Raw genomic sequence first — 20,790 nt, 5'->3', positions numbered from 1 at the left:
CTATAATTTGGTAATAAAAAACTTCTTTTCAATGTGATAGCTTTAATACTTCCTTGTCTCTTTACTTTGTTCATCATTCTTAATTTGGGTGATTTATTACCCATACCATAAATTACTTTATTTTTTAAATTTGCTTTATTCTTAAGGATTTATTGAAGTAAAAGTAGGTTTATAGTTGGAATTAAATCAAGAGAATGGCATACAAAATATCCAAATTGAAAGAATGCAAAATATCGCGATTTCTTGGAATTTATTTTTCATACTGTTGTGGTATAAAGATTTTTTAAAATTTTAACTATTCTAGAAAATGAAACGCGTGACGTATGAAAAATATAAATTGTTTTATAATTTAATTGTAAATGTTAAAATATTATAATCCCAGATGTTTGTTAAAAGGTTACTCAGCACCCTGAGAAAGAAAATGTTTGAAGTAGTAAAATGAAAATCCCAATTAATATTGAATATGAAATTTACGTAACAGATTATCCGATTGTAATTTCTATATTGTTTATTACTTGTACAATAATTTTTTTTTTGTTTTTATCAAAAGTATTCAATAAGATTATGTTGATTTATGAATTGAAAAGAATTTATTATTTTATCCTTATTACTACCTTAAGTATCTAAGTAAAAGATATTATAAAAAAAATCAGTTTATAATAAAACGATGAATGTTAAACAGGGAATAACAAGAGAGCTTCACAAGCAAGCTCGTAGAAACTATTCGTCAAGATCAGTTAATTGAAAGGTATAGATGATTTGTATCAAGCTGACATAGTAGAGATTATACAATACTCTAGGTTTAATGGAAGATATATATTCTTATCTTCCATTAAATATATTCTTACGATTATAAATTGGTTTTCGAAATTTGCTTTCGCTTTTCCATTGAAGAGCAAAAAAGCAGATGATGTAAAGATCCTTGAGCCTGTATTTTGTAAATATAAAATGAAACATTTTCAAACTGATGATAGAATAGAATGGTTTAATTCAAAATTAAAATCTTTATTACTAAAATTTAATATATAAATCATTATTCGACTTATTCTGATAAAAAAGCCTCAATAGTTGAGCGGTTCAGTAGAACTCTCAAGACTAACATGTGACGAAAATTTACCGAACAGGATGATATTGGATGATTTGGTCAATAAATATAATAGGGTGCACATAACTACCGGTTTTAAACCTAAAGAAGACGTTTCTTATAAAAATGAATGCAAAGTGCTGCTAAATATATTAACAGCCTCTTGGTGGAAAAACTGTTAAGAAAAAGCGGTAATAAATTACTCGTCCGTTGGTTAGGGTTTGATAAGAAAGAAGATTCGTGAAAAGAAAAAGCGGAAAAAAGTGCTAGAATTACTGTGCAAACTCCCCGATCGCTTCCTGTCGAATGTAGAGCTGATGCCGTTTGCACGCAAAGTTGAGTATACCGTACTTCAGAGGAGTTTTCATGCGCGATAATTTACCGGCAAGAATAAACAAATCCGAATCTGGAATAGTTAACCTGGACAGCGTCACCAATTCGGGCACACCAACCCAACCCAACAAACCCAATGGTTTGTTACAGAAAACGAGTGGTGAATGTGGTTTATTTTGAGTTATGGAAATTTACATCCGCCTAAAGAGTTAGCGGTGGGAAATGCTATGGGAAAAGCTAAAGTGGAATACTAAAAACTATTACACAGATTGGGCAAAATATATTCAGTATGTAATACTGAATATATCAGTAATGGTGCAAAGGCAAAAACAGGAAAGAAAAGTAGTGGATTTTTGAAAAAAATTAAAAAAACTGTCTTATACAAGAGCAGAATGGACGCACTGCTTCCTTCACAGACATGCTCTTGTAATAAAAAATATGCTGGAAAATCTCAAATTCAAAGCTGTAAAAATGGTTAATTTTATTAAAAGTTAAGCTTTACAGATGTTTTGCTAAACTAGGCGATGAGATGGGCAAAAAGAAAAATATTTCTTCTTTTCCATAAAGAAGTCAGATTTTTATCGTGAGGTAAAGTGTTAACCCGGTTACTGGAATTGTGAGACAAATTAGCAATATTTTTTCAGGATAAACAAACGCTATTTTCAATTATTTTACATAATAATATGTTGCTGTTGGCTTATCTAACTGCTGTATTTTCGCATTTAAGTCGTTTAAATGCGAGTTTACAAGGATGTGATAAAAACACTTTATTAATGACAGACAAAGCTCATACTTTCGTTAAGAAACTTGATATCTGGAATATTCACCTTCAAAATAAAAATTTTGATATTTCTATTCACTTCTGATTATACTAAGAAAAATTTGGATATTGAAGATATATTCACCATAGTTTGGATAACATGAAGATGCATTTGCAAAAGCTAAAAATTAATTTGGCATAGTATTTCCCGGAAGATAAAAATGATTCCTCAGAGGAACAGGTACTGAATCTATTTAATGAAAATGTTCTTGCATTTGCTAAGTTACCAGTTAAAATTCACTAGTTCATCAAAATATCTGCCAATAAAACATTACAATTCACAGCTTAAGATTTAGATACATTTTTTTTGGCTTGCTCTTCAAAGTAAATATTGAAATTTTAGTGACAGAAGCATTGAAAATATTAATTCCTTTCACCATGTCTTACCTCTGGAAAAAGGGTTTTTCATCTATGGTTGCACTAAAAACTAAATAAATCGTCTTTTATCACTTGAAAACAATTTTCTTTTGTGTGTTTCTAACATAGATCTACATATGGAGAAACATCTAAATTAAAAAAAAAAACACAACCATTTCATTAATTTATTTTCTTTAAATTATAAATGTAAGTAAAATGTTTATAACAAATGATTTTATTTTCATAGAATGATTTCATTATTGTTTGAATGTAAAGCTGAAGGCTAATTTTGTGACCCTCCCAGGTTGAGAAATGCTGCAAGAAGAAATGTATGGTAATCAGTCAAAAAATGGGGTATGGGTTTTTTGGATTTCTCAATATTTCATGACTCAGGGACCCCAAAAAAAAGAAAAAAAGTAGGGGTTTAACATTCCATATGTATGTACATGTTCGTTGGCGTGTTTGAAGCTTATCTGTCATCTGACATAAATCGTATGGCATCTACCATTGTTCACATAAAACAATTAATTTCTTGTAATTTTACTTCATATCTTTGTTGAATAAATACTTCTCCATGTAACTAAGATGTAGGTGTACATATGAAGGTACACATAATATATAAGTTGTACATATATATAGGTGTCCCACAACGAAGCTTTCTGGACATGTTCTACTGGTGAAAATAATATGTACGATAATATCACAATACAAGTACATATCAAAATAATACATATGTAATAATAGATACAACATTACACTTCCCTTATCTCTATGATAATTTATGATAACAGATTCAAATGAAGTACACAACTTTCAATGTTGACTAGCTATTTTTTAGTATTGCCAAACTATACAATAAAAGTTGTTTAGATATTTCTAAAATAACATACATTTCAACTTATTTTTTTACGTGATTATTACATTTAACCTGTGTAAATTATTGAATATACACAGCTAAAATACTGTTTTATAAATTTTGTATTTCTTTTAAAATTATTTTCAGCAACTAGAATGTTTGGTTTTAAAAAGAATGTTTATTAGGTACAGAAAGAATAATACGGTTTTCTTCTATTTTGCTTCAATAAAAAACCAATTTTTAAAAGTTTTTATCTTTTCATATTTTTTAATAATTCATTAACAAAATGTTTTTTGACCATGTAAACTTGAACTGCCTTACGTCACATTGAATGATGTATTATTCTGCTACTTTGTGTAACTAACCTCTTTTCTCATTGTATGCAGGTTCAATCCATGTGATGATCTTAAAGCAATACCTTTTTTCTTTTGAGGCTATATTGAACCACTTATTCAATCAATTTCCAGTGTTCTTCAAAGAGTGCCCTGTCTAACACCCTACCCTAACAGTTCTGCCAGTACCTTTTTAAGAAGGTGAACTTTAATTCTGCATTTCATCTAACCTCCACTGTGGTCTTTGGGTGCATCTGTAGAGAATGGGTTTGCTTTGAGTGTTGTTTATTTTTGTCTTGTTGAAAGCGTCCTCAATAATCAGTCCAATTTCTTTGAGATCCTTCTTAATTTCTTTGACGTATCTTCCCCTAGTTTTCTTTTCAAAATTCCTGAGAACCAGATGTTTTAGAGGACTGGAAAAAATGAGAAATCCTTCTCTTCTTCATCGCAGTGATAATCAGGTTAATTTCTTTGTATATGGTTTTGTAAGTGGTAATTCACTAGACCTCATTCTTCCAGTAATTTTTGTTTAAAAAAGTTCTAACAATCCTGCATTCTGTTCTGGTTAGTTTTAGCTTCATTTTTAATTTGAAAATAGTTTCACAGGTGTACAGTGCCTCTTATTATAACATACCATAAGTAAATAAAATATAATATAGAAAGGAAAATAGTAACAAATGTAATTATTGCTGATGATACATTTTATTTGTCAAAAAATGTTAACAGATAAATATAGCACTTAATTTGATTTAAGGATGAATATTTCTTGGATAAAATTTTAAGTTTATAACAGCATAATAAAAATACATATTTATGCAACAGTTTATTTACTGAGAATTTGAATTGATGAAATTTGGATAAATTACATATAATACAAATTATTAAAATATTTATGAATTCTTTGTTTCACTTTACATATTTATGTATAACATTTTTATTTTTACATGAAATATAATTATTTTAACATATAATGAAAATGATTTTTTCAGAATATTGTAAAAGTACTTCCAAAACAATTATTTCATGTGACTTAAATTTTGTACTCTATAAGTATGTTTGAAAATCTGCAGTAATTCATAAAAATGCATATATTCTTAAACATAATTCCACTCTAGCATTTACTGTTTCAATAGTTCAGATCATAGTCAGTTTCATAGTTGTTTCAGATTGTAGTGCTGCATATATGTTTTTATAGTTCAGGAGCCTTGGTTCAAGTTTTCAAATGTAGATTAATTTTAGATTACATTTAATGAAATAGTTTAGGTAATATGTTACACATTTTAATAGGACATTACAAAACAATTTTCTTATCACTAATATATTGTTACCCTTTTTTGGCAACATCTTTTACAATCTGATTGGTTTTATATTAAATTTCTAAAATTTGCAAAAGGTAATAACAAAGATTTACTTTTTTTCAAGTGACACTGATTCGTCCACACTTAACATCTTAAGAAAAAATAAAAATAATTACTGACTGAATTTTTGAAAATACAAATTGATGGTAAACAGAAAAATGCTATTCCAGACTGTCTGGAAAGCATTTTATAAACAATAAATTATTTAGTCCAAAGGTTCTAAAGCTGAATAATCAACAAGCAATTTAAAAGGTGAATTAGAAGAGTTTTAGAATAATTTGAACACTTCCAAGATTTTTAAAAAAGTTTAACATAATATAACCATAAAATGTTTCACTTTTTTCTGACAATTTACAAAATTATGTAACTGTTATAATTATACAAAAATTAAAAATAATTTTAAATTCCATTACAATATACGGAATTTGAAATGGATTTATAAAATTTGCAAGTTACTTTTGATGAGATTTTTGAAATTAGCAACCTGAAGTAACCAACATTTCTGTGTATTATATGGATAATTTCATTAAAATATATATCTTTGTAAAAAAAACCATTCATGGGTCAACTTTCTATAACTATTAAACAAGTTAGATAATACATTGTTACAGATATTCTAGGTTTGGCAAAGTTATTTCTATTCTGCATTTTAAAATAATAAATTGTTTTATAAGTAACAATATTGAAATAAATGTATGTATTTGAAGCCAGTCAACTTCCCAACTATACATTAGAATCCAATAAATAGCAAAATTGTTTCACCTTTTGATAATAATTTTAAAATTTACAAAATGAAAGAATTATTACTACTTATAAAGAATGTTTTCTAGTATCTTCTTAGTAATATGTCAATTCTGTAATGTTTCTACGCTTCAAAATGATCCAGCAAAACTGAGAATTTACTTTGTATATCCAGAAGAATGTTCTATTTGAATATAAACTTTGAGTACGGATATTTCTTGGGTAATAGTCTTCCTTTAATTATTGGTAAGCCACACTCCTTATATTACGCTGAAGTTTTTTTTTTTTTAATGAACTGCTTTACTTAGTCATACATGTATACAAAATACAGAACTACATGTAGTGCTGCATTTGGTCATTTGGAATAAATAAACAGCATTGAATTTATAATTGTCACTGATTTGAAAAAAGGTGCTGAAAAATGCTGCACAATGTTTGTGTACATACAGGTGGGTAAGAAGTAACTGTTTTACTCATTTTATTACAAAATATGTCAGATAAATATGAAAGCCAAATGTATGCTTTGCTGATTGCAATGTAGGATTTCTATTTAATTTTTGGAATACTAGGAAAAGATAATGTGATAAAATCTATCAACAGTGAAAAGTTCACAGTGGAAAAAAATTAATTATAACATGGTTAGAATGTGTCCAATGTTTTAATGACAGACAAAAAGTGCACAACCACCTTTGGTGAATGTTGACTTTGTGTGTGAAGGGATCAACAAAAAAGTTAATATGAACTAACTTTTCATAATTTCAGCACTCTAAAATATTTCCTCAAACCTATAATCTGTATGTGATGAAATTTTGCACAACATTAGAGTTATCAAAAAGTGTGCGTTAAATACCAAAGATATAAAAATACAAGAGCATATAGCATATACAATTCTGAAATGTTACTTGGAAGTTACATGCTGAACTACATTCTGACAGATGAGGTTTTGGTGGCACTTACCTCATCTGACTCAATTTCAATTACTATGATGGACTAGAAAATGACTAATTAAGCAGGTGAAAAAATTCTAAAAAATCTAAACAAAAACTTGTACTGTGCCTCTACGTGCCTACATAATGGTGGAGACTGTGCTGAAAAATGGTTGTTTGTAGAACTGAGTAACAATATAAATATTTAAATTATCTGCCTTTTTAACATTTAACATTTCTGAAAAATCATTGCACCTTTTACACTGTAACTGAAAATTCTGTAAAATCTGATCAGCTCTCGATTAACTCATTCAATAAGATACAAAACTAGAAAACAAATTTGACAACTATCTTTTCTTGAGAATCAATCTTTTCTGGATTAATTGATACAAATTAGTTTATAATTAGGCTTCAATAGATCAAGTATACTTAAGGATAAATATAATTTACAGGATAACCTGAATAAAGGTACTATAAAGAAGACAAAATTATATCAAATTATCAAAATAAAAAAGGGTCTGGTATTTATTTTAAATCTAATAAAATCACTTTTTTATGTAATCGGATTATGCTTAAGCTGCTGGCTAGTTTTAATTAATATTTACAGTATATTAATTTTTAACAGTTAGGAAGTTATGTAATCATTAAATTAATTCCATTTTGATTTAAATAAAAAAGATTTATGTAGAAGTACAAAAATATTCATGACAGTTTTTTTATCAGTCTTCATTTTCATCAGCCAAATCTAATTCATCTAGATCTTCATCAAATAAAGATTCATCCACTTTAACAGAATCTCCACCTGCAAACAATATTTTAATAAATTTAAATTTAACCAAAAATTCTTACTTAAACAAATAAAAAAATATCTTGTTTAAGCAAATTTAAATTGGTATAATGAGCACATTTAGATTTTGATCATAAATATAATACACTGCGTAAGTAGAAATCACTAATTTTAATAAGAAAAAGTATTGATTATAATCTTGTAATTTAATGTCTAGTACCAGATCCTTTTTTTCACACTCTGATTCTTGGTAATTTTTTTCACTCATCTCTTAATGAGAGGACATAAAGAAAGAAAAAAAACAAGCAAGTAGGGGGCAAAAAGAAGTATTCTCACACCATAATTATCTTATTAGTCTTATTGGAGCTGTCTTTTGTTTTTATGAGACTTTATTGTAGATAAAAATCATATTCATATTTGAGCTTAACTTATGCACACATAAAGTACTTAGACAATTAACCACAAAAAAGTTTGTGATTAATGTCATGACTTTCTGATGTAGTAAACCTTATTAATCTTAACTAAACTTTATATAGCATGTAAAGGTATCGCTGATAAGGTTCGATCAAAACAAAGTGATAACATATAAATGTCATCTAATCTTGCATAATTATTATTATTTGTTCATTTCAGAAGCAAGAAAAACACCCAACATAACTAAACATTAAACAGCTAAAATAGACATTAATTCTGTTAAAAATAAGTCCATTAACTTCAATTTGTTTCTGTTTCCAAAGAATGTCAGTTATAAAAAATCTGTTACTACTATGAAGTTTCATGTTTACCTTTCTAGAAGAAACCTGCTGTAAACCTGAAGAACACAGTAAAACTGATAAGATATAACGCGTATGTTAACATTTTATTTTATTTGATTTGGGTGTTTTTTTGTCCTTCCTAGCATTGTCATTCTAACTTCACAGTTGATGCATTTTGGAGTACCTCCATTCTTAAAACTACTTTTAGCAACTTTATTTTATACTAAAAAAAAAATGTATCGACTGTAATAAAATAAGTAATTAAGTTAAAAATGATGGAGACAATCAAGTTGAACTGAGATAACATAAATGAATATTAAAATTCACATATTTATCAGAATATTCCAAAATTAAAGTTATAAAAATGTATTAAGTTAGGTTGGTATAGGCACAACAAATTTAAGAATGGGAGTTATTATCACTTTATTAGTAACAAAATAATAATAACTTAATAAACAAATTTTCAATTAAATATAAAAATACTCCACCTTCTTCTAAGAATTTAAGGTCGGATTCATTAAGAGATTTGTCACGAAGGAATAATTCTCTTCCTGTAAGTTTTTTTGACTTCTCATCTTTTTCTTTTTCTCTGTTATATCCCATTTCGATATCAAATGCTTTTTTCCATGCTAAAAATGATTCCACTGTTACCCTGGTGCCTTCAAACCGTTTCTGAAATAAAATATGTAATGTAGTTATTGTGCTATATTAAGACAATTGACTTAAAAAATAAGTTAGGAAAAAATTATACAAACGCCAACTGGTTGCAATTTCCTGATCAAAATTATAGTGCTATTTTATTCCATTACTTTTAAAAAAATGTCTACAAATAATTTAAGTTTAGTATAATAAACATAATAATTAACATAATTTAAATATAACATATATTATAACATATTTTCAATAACACTAACTCTTTCTGCTTCTTCTTCATCTTTTATTCTTTTTTCTTCCATTTCTTCTTGTACTCTTCTAGTTTCATCATTTAAATTGTTCAACCATTCTTGTGCAGCAGAAACCAAGGTAAAAATCATTACCATACCGATATTTTCTTCAGCCTGAAATAAATAATCACAAATAGAAAAGACAAGATATAGTAAAAAAAAATTAAATTTAATTTAATTATAGTATAAGAAAATATAAATTAAATAAATAAGCTTGATAAATCTTGTTAATTGCTACTTTATAATGATCTAAAAAAAAACAAAATATAGATAATTTAAGATATACACTAAGACACTGTGTTTTACAGAATAAATAACACATATTGTATAAATTTATCCTTATTGTAATTAAAAATTTCACAATATTTTTCATAATAATGCAATATTTTATAATATAAAAATATAAATGCAAAGAGCAATGAAAATTTATCAGTTAAACTATTCATAATCAATTAGTCTTTAGTAGATTAATTCCTTACAACTAAAAAATTTTTATAGCTACAAGAATAACTAATACTTCATCTTTACTCTTATTAATTACCGCTACTAAATTGAAGTTCTTTCTATACGTTCCTTATTATTTATCCTTTACCCATTCTTCCTAGGATAGGTACTATGGGAAGTGTATCAGTTATCATCCTAGCTCCATCTATAATGCCATGCTGGCACCATCTACTACGTGGTTTTTTTATTGGGGTGGTCATTTTTCCTACACAAGTAACTCATTCTTTAATTTGGGGTTGCACAACAAACCAACTTTTTTTAAGTTTTTTCCAGGGGAATTGGGTTTCATATTTCTAACAACTAATAGATTACTTTACACTAGAAGTTAAGTAAAAGAACAATAAATATTCTAATTCATAGTAAAAATGGCAACTTATACATTTTTTGGGATAATTGATATAGGTGATAGCAATTTAAAAATATCTTTACCGCAATATTAACTAGGAATATCTTTTTACGAGATAACCTATTTAATTATAATTTTTATAATGCACTGATGTTCATAATAAAGTGATTATCATCATTACCATGTTTTACAGACACTTCTGTCTTGAGAAACATTTACTTTCAGCACACATCCTCCTTTGTTCATCATATAACATTTGTACTTCTTTTTTTATTTGTAATTAGACTTTCATACAGAGTAAATGGCAAACCATAGTTTAAATTTTAATCTATAAATTTGTCTTGTAGTTTATCAATTTATGTTGGAAAACATTAGGAAAAAGTACAGAGTAATGACATATTATGAAATAATGATGCATTGTAAACTAGTCAAGTAGCATTATTATGCAGAATTATCTCTTCAATAAACTTTAAATGAAAGACATCATCTTTTCCATATTATTATAAAAAAAGAAAACCCGTTTAAAATTTTTATGTGTAAGATCATAAACTTTGATTAATAGGTCAATTTTTAATTCATTTTTTTGCCAGGGATTACAAAACAGCAGATAGATTAAACCCATTACATACTTACAAAACTATTTTAGCAATATGAATAAATTAACAAAATGGCTCCCATCAAAAAAAGACAATCAGTTAGTTCTACTCTTCTAGTTTCATCATTTAAAATGTTTAACCATTCTTGTGTGACAGAAACCAAGGTAAAAATCACTGTTCATGAAATGCTGTTGTAATAAAATTAAATGCTAGTGAAAAAAAAATTACAACTTTGATGACTATTAATAAATAGATCACTGTACACATAGATTAATCAAAATTATCAATGAACTTTTGCATCTCATTTGTAAAGCAATTCTAACCTAAGATTAAGATCATTTTAACTATTAATGTTAAAAGCATCTTACATTATATTATTATTTTATTACTATAGTCATTTATTAAAGTGATTAAAGAAATATCTGAAAAAATATAATCTAAGAAAAAATCAAACTAAGCCTTTGGGCTAATCAGTAAAAGATATGATATATGTTATATCAGTATAAGATATATAGAAATAGGATAAATATACAATTAAACTTAGAATACACCAGTGATGACAAAAGAAATTAAGTTTAGGTAAACAGAAACTGGATGAAGGAAACTAGACCTTTTGAAAAGCTAATTTCTCTTAAAAGGTTCTAAAGCCTTTCATTCAAATATAAAGTTTGATCATTGTATTTGGAAAGGGTAATGGAATTTGGGGTAAATTTTTTATGTATTTACTGGCTCATCTAATAAAGAAAAAACTCTGTAGCAAGTTCTAAAATAAAACAGCACCTTTAACAAATAAAATTTATAGATTCTAATTTTAAAAACACTTTCCTGATCCTAACATCCTTCCCAAAGAATTATATTAATAGTGGCAACCATTCGTTCCATTCCATTGATGTATACATGCCTGTTAATGATTAACAACAGTCACAAATTTAACAGTTCACAACCTAGATGAAAAGATGTTAAACACAGATCAGAAGAAAACAATGATCTCTCACTTTACAACATATACATATACAGTAAATATAGTTTATTGTGACGTCCAAGGGACCGACGATTTTAGGTCATTATAACCGATGTTTAGGTAGCTTAGTGGTACTACTTTAATATGCCATCTAAATAAGTATTGTAATATAGAAATAATAATAATCATTAAAAATAATAATTTATTTCCACAATAAAAATCATATAAAACAAAAATATGCAATAATAAATACAAATATGCTAGAGTAAAAGAAGATAGAGAAAAATTACTTTTTGTGCAAAAAGTCTGTTATTTTGATTTGTTTTGTAATATAGTTTTTGAAGTTCCTTTCTAAATCAAAACAAACCTCTCTGTTTCTATATTAGCAAGTTCTGTAAAACTGAGAAACTGGCAAACAGTTTTCATTGCAACTGTGGAAGATTTGGCACGTTGATGTCTTCATCTTATCTTCGTTGTCATTACCTATGCTCCTACTTCTGCCAGTACTGAAGCCACTAAATCATTATCTGTTACAGTTTCATATGTTTCTAAATCTTTGTCAACCTCTTGATAATCTTCAAACAAGCATTTGATAACGATTGGTTTTGATAACTATTGTCCCATTCTGCTAAAGATTCTTCTTTGCATGCGATGTCAGTAACTTTGCCAACCTGTGGTAAAAATCCTGCATATCAAAAGCAATTTTTTAGTCAGCAGAGAAACCTCATTCCATGATATTTCTAACATAATTATAGTATCTACAATAATTATTTGTGTTTCCTTTTTTTTTAATCTAAATCCTGTATCATTTGTAAAATTAGGTGTTTTTTTTAGTAGACTTTTACCAACTTGATCACACATTGATTTAAGGGCTGTAAGACTCCTGTTGTTTTTGGTGGTAAGTACACTAACTTTATACATGAAAGATTTTCAACATGTGGATGAGCCGGACAGTTGTCAATCAGCAGCAGTATTTTGATTTTGTCATTTTCAATCTTTAAATCACAGTCCCATTTTCATAACCAAGACGTAAAGATGTCACTTGTCATCCAAGTTTTATTGTTACTTTTGTACATAACAGAAGGCAATTATTTTTTAAAACATTGGGGTTTAGCACTTTTCCCTATAACCATAAGTTTTTTTATCAATTCCAATCATATTTGTAGCAATTAGTACTGTTAGTCTTTCTTTTGATAATTTTCCCCATGAACACGTTTTGCCTTTAAACCGAAGGATTCTTTCTGGTGTCAGTTTACTAAAAGGATCAGATTCATCAGCATTATAATTTTTTCGTCTAAATAGCCCTCTTTTAATTTTGGCAAAATGGTTTCTAGTTATTTTTCTGACACACCAGTTGGAGCTACTGCGGCCTCACCGCTTATTCTCCTTGACACAATATTATGATGCTGACAGAGCTGTTGTATCCAAGCTGAAGTTATTTCACGTGGTTTACTTAATTTTTCAGAAGAATTGTTCGCCTTAGTTTGCAATATAGAGCTGCTAATAGGGATACTAGCCCTCTGGTATTTAAACCATTTTAACAGTGCTTTGTCTACATCATTATGTTCACTAGGTCGTAATCTTTTTGATTTCACAGAATTTGTTTCAAAATTTTAAATTTTTTTTCATGGTTCTTCCACATCATCGATACTGTCGAATGACGTATGCCTAATTCTTGGGCAATATCCTTATCAGTTTCACCATTCTCTAACCACCAGATAATATGCGGCTTTTCCTCTAACATGAATGTTTTTCACGTAGTCATAATTAAATCACTATTAAAGTTATTACACAGGATATGTAAAATGAAATGCTGTACCTGCATGATATGATACGTTCACAACAAAAGATTAATAACAACTGAATGTGGCTGCTTCAGTTTACAATAATCTGGTACAAGAAGAAGATAAGAAAAACAAGAACTACAGTACATATGGAGGTAAAAAGGAAAAGGTGACTCATTTTAATCATCAAAATATTTCTGCAGCTACAATGTTGACACACTATGTTACTGATGTCACTTATCAGTTATTATAAACAATAAAATATTGTATTGCAGTAGAAAAAATAAGTCATAATAACTGATATGTCACTACAACCGATGTAATTATAAACAATATACATACTGTACTTATGTATTAACAGCATACCAAACTAACCAAAAAGCAAGTTTTTGGTCACTATAAACAATACTTACTCTGTATGTATATATATGTTTTGCTTAAAAGTGAAAACAATATTTAAATACCTGAGATTTCAGAAAACTAAGGAGTGCTTCTTGCTGAGAATCATCCAGACCCTCTGCACTGTCAAAATCAAGCAATGGAGTTTCCTCAGGATACTTTGGCGTATATTCAAATTTTAATCTAGCCAATAATCCAACTTCATTATCTTCATCATAGTCATCAGATTTCACAGGTATTATAAAAATGAATGTTGGTTCAGTTGTCACTACTGTAAAACGTAAAAACATATTAAACTAGAGGCCAATTGAAAAAAAAAATATGCACACAATCCCTTTAATTATATTCTAAATGTTCAAACTAAAACAAAAATTATGTTATATGCAGTTTATAATATACACAGCTAAACCTCTTTTGCTCAAAAATATATTTTTTCAATCATCATTTAGGATTATCAAATCATATAGTTTCCTGAAAAAAAGGAACTGAATCTTACTTTTTAATAATTACATTCATTTAGAGATGTACTTAAGCAATTTTTTTTTATAGTATGTAGACAAAAAGTATATAATTTCTAGGTGCATTCTTTTGAAGTCTGCCATAGATTTACAGTGCTATTTTATCACAGATTATTGTTTCAAGATCATGCCTGTATCAAGTCACAATAATAATATAGGTGAACTAAATTAATAAACAGCAAACTTAACAAGTCACAATAATAATATAAGTGAACTAAATTAATAAACAGAAAACTTAACACAAGTTACACACAGAAATTTGACAGTAAAACACTTGTTATTTGAGTTACTTCAGCATAATTAAGAATTTTGATAATTTCAGATTTACGAAGTAAATGGCTTATACACAACTCATTGAGTTATAATACAAAACTAAAAAAAAACAAAAAACAGTACACTTTTAAAACTAACGTAGCAGTTTATGGAAACTTCAATAACCTTAATCTTAGCACACTTACTCTCCATTTCTCCACAATAAATCGAGTCCAACGCTTCGATTTCATTGTTTTGTTCTTCCTTATGATCCATAAAAGAAATTCATAAAACTAAAAATACAACTAATTATAAATAACACAAATAAATTTGCTACCGGAGCGTTACCATGTGCACACTCCAACACATTCAACTACTTAACAGAATTCACCATTTTGATATTTTAACATCGCTTGTCGAAACAGCTGATCAAGTAGTTGATTCCCAAATTTCCCATTCGGGGTTAGTTGATATCCTGTGTTGTTTCGAAAATCTGATTTTCGTCTGTTTTAGTATGTTTATTTTATGTTGTGCTTTTTATCTTTGAATGACTTTTATATTATCTGAAGGTATTATTAATGAAGCAAAAATTGATTTTCGTTATGTCGTTAAGTAATGTCTATTTTATTTTTAAGTGTTGTGTTCGTTGAGTATAATGTTAATTTTTTCGTTTTGACCATGTGTACTCTTTGATTACAATTTATTTTAAAAATAACATGTTTTAACTGTGGGTAAATCGTGTATAATTCTTTTTTATTCATGTTTTATTTGTCTTTACAAACTCTTAATGTGCTTGTGTATTTCTTAGTTTCTAAGAAATAACGTTTATGTAGTTTATGTGTGTTAGTTTTTATTTTTATGTACTATTACTCTTCCGTTAAATGAAAAATATTATTGTTGATGTGTTAAGGCAGATACATTTTACGTTTCTGTAATTATGTAATCTAATTCTTATCCGATAGACAGTTAGAAAATTGTAATTTTGTTGGAATACAACTAATTAATAAATTTCACCGTTTAGTATTTTTTAATATTATGAAATATCAGTTCACCTTTTAAAACTATACAAGCCTGTTTTGGAAAAGTATTCTGCTTTTGTTTGTATTTATTTTATTGCTGCAGATTTTTAAAATCACTTTTTATTGCTGTTTAACTGAATTCAATCACTTGTATGATGTAAAATGGCAGAGCCTTGCTTTTCATGTAAGTTATTGCTAATTTTTAGTTTCAAGTATTCTTTGCTGTTAATATTTTAATGTTGGATGTATATAAGATTTTTAATTACTATTCAGCATTTAACATTTTCAACTAATTCATCATTGATAGGCTAATTAAGTATCTTTGCATATCTTATTTTACCCTGTCAGATGGTTAAAAGAAAGCCTTATTCTTTTTTTAAGATATTTATGGCATTAAAGTTATTGTTGAATTGTAGATTCTGTCACATTTTAATTACAAGATATGGAAACTATAAAATCAAACCTTAAATTCAACATTTCACCTACTTTGGAATGGTTTAAAGGAACTTGTAGTTGCATTTTTTGACTCAGTTTTGATATTTCTGAATTTCAAGCTTCTACAACAGTTTCAGAAGATATAAATTAGAGCAGTGTTTCTCAACCTGGGTCATGGCATTATGAAAGGGGGTTGTGAAATTAGTCTGAAACTTTACACATAAACAATAATGAAATCATTTATTATAAACATTTTACTTATATTTATAAGTGCACATGTAAAGTATATAAATTAATGAGATTGTTGCATTTGTATTTTATTTATTAGTTTCTCCATACGTGGATCTATGTTAGAAACACAAAAAAAAATTGTTTTTAAGTAATAAAAGATAATTCTTATATTTAGTTTTTAGCACAACCATGGATGAAAACCCGTTTTCACAGAGGCTAGATGTGGTAAAAGGGATAAATATTTTCAATGCTTCGGTGACTAACTTTACATATTCACTTAAAATAGCAAGCCAAAATGCATCTAAATCTTCAGATGTGAATTGTAATTGAAATGTTTTATTGGCAGATTAACTGTCATTGTACAATCTTGTCATTTTACCAATCAATTCACTGAATGTAGATGCTTACTTTGTTTCTTCATAAATTTATCCATTTTGCATAAGAATCTAATTGAAAACTGAAAAACAGTTACACCATTTCACTGCACACTAAAAAACCAAAACCTCAGTTATTATTACAGGGGCGTATCAAATATAACTTTACTTTTTAAAAGGTTTTATTTGTTGTAAACAAATAGCCATGCATATGTCATTTTTCAGCATAATCTCATACTTTGGAAATGCATTTTTCCCAGTGGGGTGATAGGTTTTTGATCCCAGTATCATAAAATGAAGAGGTTGTGTCAGGAACCAATTGTGCACAAAGCCTCCACCACCACATGATCTTGGAATTGTCCTCCTAGTGCTTCTTTAAACGGTCCAAAGAGATGAAAATTGCAGAGCTATAGTGAGGATATTCAAGTGGAGTCCATCTCATCTCCACTAATTTTCTGCAAGTTAGAGATGCAGTATGGGGCCCAGCGTTGTCATGGAGGAGAATAATGTCTCGAATTGGTTGGTCTCGTCTTTTGGTACAATAAGCAACATTTACCTCATTCAAAAGCTCACAGTAATAAGCAGCATTTATTGTGCGACATTCATGCAAGAAATTGATGTGCAAAAAAAACTGTTCCCAGCACCTTGCTAACTGACAGCTGAGTCTTGGCTTTCTCAGGGGCTGTCTCCTCTTCCTCCGCCACTCCATGCTGACTTTTTTGGATTCAGGCGTGAAATGATGGATCCAAGATTGATCACAGATGACAATTCAATTCAAAAATGCATTCCTTTCTTCTGCAAACTATGCTGAAAGCACGTTGTGCTGCCAAAAGGTGAGGGATCCACCTAGCACACACTTTACAGAACCGCAAGTCTTTTGTCATGATTGTTTGACAGCTTCCATAACGTATTCCAATCTGTGATCCAATTTCAGAAACTGTCAGACATCAGTTACCTTTAATAAAGTCATGAATTGTACGAATGCTCTCCTCCATAATGCAGTCTGAGGACGGCGATCATGATTCTCATTTTCAACCTGTTGACGTCCTTCCTTGAACTCCTTGTTTCAGGCAAACATGCGAGCCCTTGACAGTTTTTGATCCCCAAACTGTTCAGTCAATCTTTGCAGAATTTCCACTGGTTTTATGCTTTTATATGCAACAAATTTAATGATAATGCAGTCTGGCAATTGAAGGATACACCTGTTGCTCTGATATGTGAGCACTACTGCCAACCTGGTCTGAACAGGACATCACCTGGTCTCCCCACTCCTGACATCCCTACCAATGCACTCTAGAAGCGTGGCCGCCCATTCCCTTCAAACTTTGGTGCTCAGTATGAAAAGTCTTGTTTATATTTGATCCACCCTTGTATTTTCAATGAAACTGTGTTTTTAAAAACTTAAATAAAGGCACTTCACATTCAAAATTAAATTGACATTCTGCAATCTCTTACACCTCTTTTGTACTGCTGAGAGCATGACATGTTAAAACGTATCATATGCATCTTCGAACAAGACACTCTCACAGCGAATATTATGTGAGCAGATAAAATTACAAGGAGCATGTACACATCAAGCTAGAACCTGTAAATTGCTCATGTTTGTCTACTTTATACATGCATGTTCATACTCATCACCATCAATGCAGTAAATAGTTTTAACTAGGTTTCGTTGGGTTGGGTTGGGGGGTCGCAAAATATTCATTATTTTTTTTTTGGGGGATTATGGAGCTAAATATACTGAGAATCACTGGATTGTAGAATACAGTTTTAACTCTCTTTGGGATGGCTTTAAGGAAAATTTCTTAGCTGAGTTAATACAACTCTAGAGTAAATATTTCTGACAAATTTCAGTGTGCATCTTACATGGAACATTGAAAAATTGGTTTCTGTTCCAATTCTACAACTTTGGACTTATTAATCAAAAAATTATTGCAGTATATTGGAATATCTGTGCTAAAGTTCTGCTGTTTTGTAGTTTGGAGAATTTGTGATAAAATTAATCATTGTGGGCTTTCCCCATATTTATATATATAATGTTACTACTACTAATATTATATATATATAAATTCAAAGTATCAAAAATTAATAGTACAATAACTTTATTTTTTTTACTATTTCTATTCTATTCTATTTTACTTAGGGTGGGTGTGTGCATATGTATGTGTGTGTGTGTGTCTCTGTGTAATTAAAAGGAAGAATGTATTTAAGGGGCTATTTATTATATATACTAGAGTGGTCCAAATAGGGCAAAATTTTTGTCGAAAAACGTGCAACCCCTGATTTAAAAGTACTCTCAAAAACAAAATTTTTGACACGTTGATGAACCGTTTCCGTTCGAAAAAAGTCATCCCCCACTCCACTTGAATTTTAAAGGGGATTTAACATGGGTTTTAGGTTATTTTCAAGTCGTTACGATATAGCGCTTGCATGTTTCGTTGTCACTTAAAAAAAATCTGAAGGATAGATTCAAAAGATCAACTCTCATTTTATTTTAAAAATTTTATATTCATGAATATAATTATTCAAATAATGTTGTTAAAATTTTATGATTTCTATTTCTATTATTATATTACATTACATATCTACATTTGGATGTTTTTTGCGATGATCATTTACAATTTGTAGTATATATTGCAATTGACTTTCATCTCTCGTGAATTTACATCTAAATTCTTTCACCAACTTAACCATTCTTTCTGAGCAGTCATTGACGACCTTTAGATTTTTAACACAATTCAGCCAAATAATCTTCGTTTTCGCTCCACTTACATGGATCAATTTCTAGAAAGCTAGTCGCAAGTTCGAATCGTTTAAAAAAATTCAAGGACTCCGTGTTGACAAAAAAGTAGATTTCTTTGTTTAACAATTTGTTAACATTTTTAGTTTTGTGTGAGCAGGTTTGTTATCATAATCACAATCTGTCGCAGATAATAAATTTTCATAAGTTTCACCCGAAATTGCTAGTTTTTCAACCATTTTCAGTTTTAATTCAGTTGAGATGTCTTCATCAAAAAGAGCTAGCGTACCTAGCCAAAATGAGTTTTTTTACTTCAAATTCGTGTTCTCCGACCCCAAAAACCCTAATTAACTTTGTTTGTAATGTCTAACATTGATTTTCCTTCATAAGAACGCTAGTTGTCAATTGATTGACAGCGATTTTGACAGTTACAATGTGTCAAAATAAGTTTTTGACTTCAAATTCGTGTTCTCCGACTCCAAAAACCCATATATACGTTATTTTTGAAGTTTTGTGATGAAACATGCTAGCGCTATATCGTCACAACTTGAAAATAACCTAAAACCCATGTTAAATCCCCTTTAAAATTCAAGTGGAGTGGGGGATGACTTTTTTCGAACGGAAAGGGTTCATCAACGCGTCAAAAATTTTGTTTTTGAGAGTACTTTTAAATCAGGGGGTACACGTTTTTCGACAAAAATTTTGCCCTATTTGGACCACTCTAATATATACCTATATATAGTATTTTACACGACTGGCCAAAAAGGAGCATAGTGTATTTATTTGTGTGTGTGTGCCTGTGTGAGCACACGTGTATGGTTGCTTCACCATAGCAGTGAAACAGCTGAACTGATTTAGATGTATGACCCAGTGTTGGAATCATGGCTGCTGCATAATAATCATTTGTACTCTAACATGCGAGTTGATTTCAGAATGAACAGTAACAAAATAAACAAAACAATCTTGCAATCAGTCACCACATAGCAAAATCAATATATCGAATGAAATGAACAATGTCATTTTCAAGATATAAGCAATGGTGTGTTTATAGTATGTGGGCATTTTAACCAAGGTAGCGATTGATTTGGAGCAGAATTGCAGGGTACCCAGTGTTTAGCGAATGCTGCTACCACCATTGTGTATTTGGCATTGAAGCTGCTGCCTGAATGATCATCATCAGAATTGGACAAAGTTTTGTTAGCTGATGACAGTTACTTCTTGCAATACTTGATGCACTTGGTAGATAGGCCAGACTATCTGAATACCGAAGAATTGTTGTCTCATGTGACTGCCAGTGAACATGCATTTGACATGCAAGTTCAACCATATGTAGTTGAT

The 20,790-nt window shown here is 29.2% G+C and overlaps 2 protein-coding genes across 5 annotated transcripts in view; one reads left to right on the top strand and one right to left on the bottom strand.

The window, feature by feature from the left end:
- Window positions 1-6,537: 6,537 nt before the first annotated feature.
- On the bottom strand, window positions 6,538-15,062 carry LOC142321614 (RWD domain-containing protein 1). Its single transcript, XM_075359849.1, has 5 exons — window positions 14,860-15,062; window positions 13,949-14,154; window positions 9,264-9,407; window positions 8,838-9,021; window positions 6,538-7,609 (listed from the first exon to the last, which is right to left on the bottom strand). Exons 1-5 carry the CDS (start codon window positions 14,927-14,929, stop codon window positions 7,527-7,529), a joined length of 687 nt encoding a protein of 228 aa, XP_075215964.1. The 5' UTR covers window positions 14,930-15,062; the 3' UTR covers window positions 6,538-7,526.
- Window positions 15,061-20,790, top strand: part of LOC142321615 (vesicle transport protein SFT2B) — a 26,399-nt gene continuing 20,669 nt past the window's right edge. The window contains exon 1 of one of the 4 annotated variants that reach the window (XM_075359850.1): window positions 15,061-15,222. The gene's annotated coding sequence lies outside the window, so the exon portion shown is untranslated. The other 3 variants (XM_075359853.1, XM_075359852.1, XM_075359851.1) reach the window with 3 other exon arrangements.

This window comes from Lycorma delicatula, chromosome 3 (genome assembly GCF_047948215.1).
Source record: "Lycorma delicatula isolate Av1 chromosome 3, ASM4794821v1, whole genome shotgun sequence".
Taxonomy (NCBI): Eukaryota; Metazoa; Arthropoda; class Insecta; order Hemiptera; family Fulgoridae; genus Lycorma; species Lycorma delicatula.
Note: the sequence above shows the minus strand (reverse complement) of the source record. Positions and strands in the feature narration are given on the sequence as shown.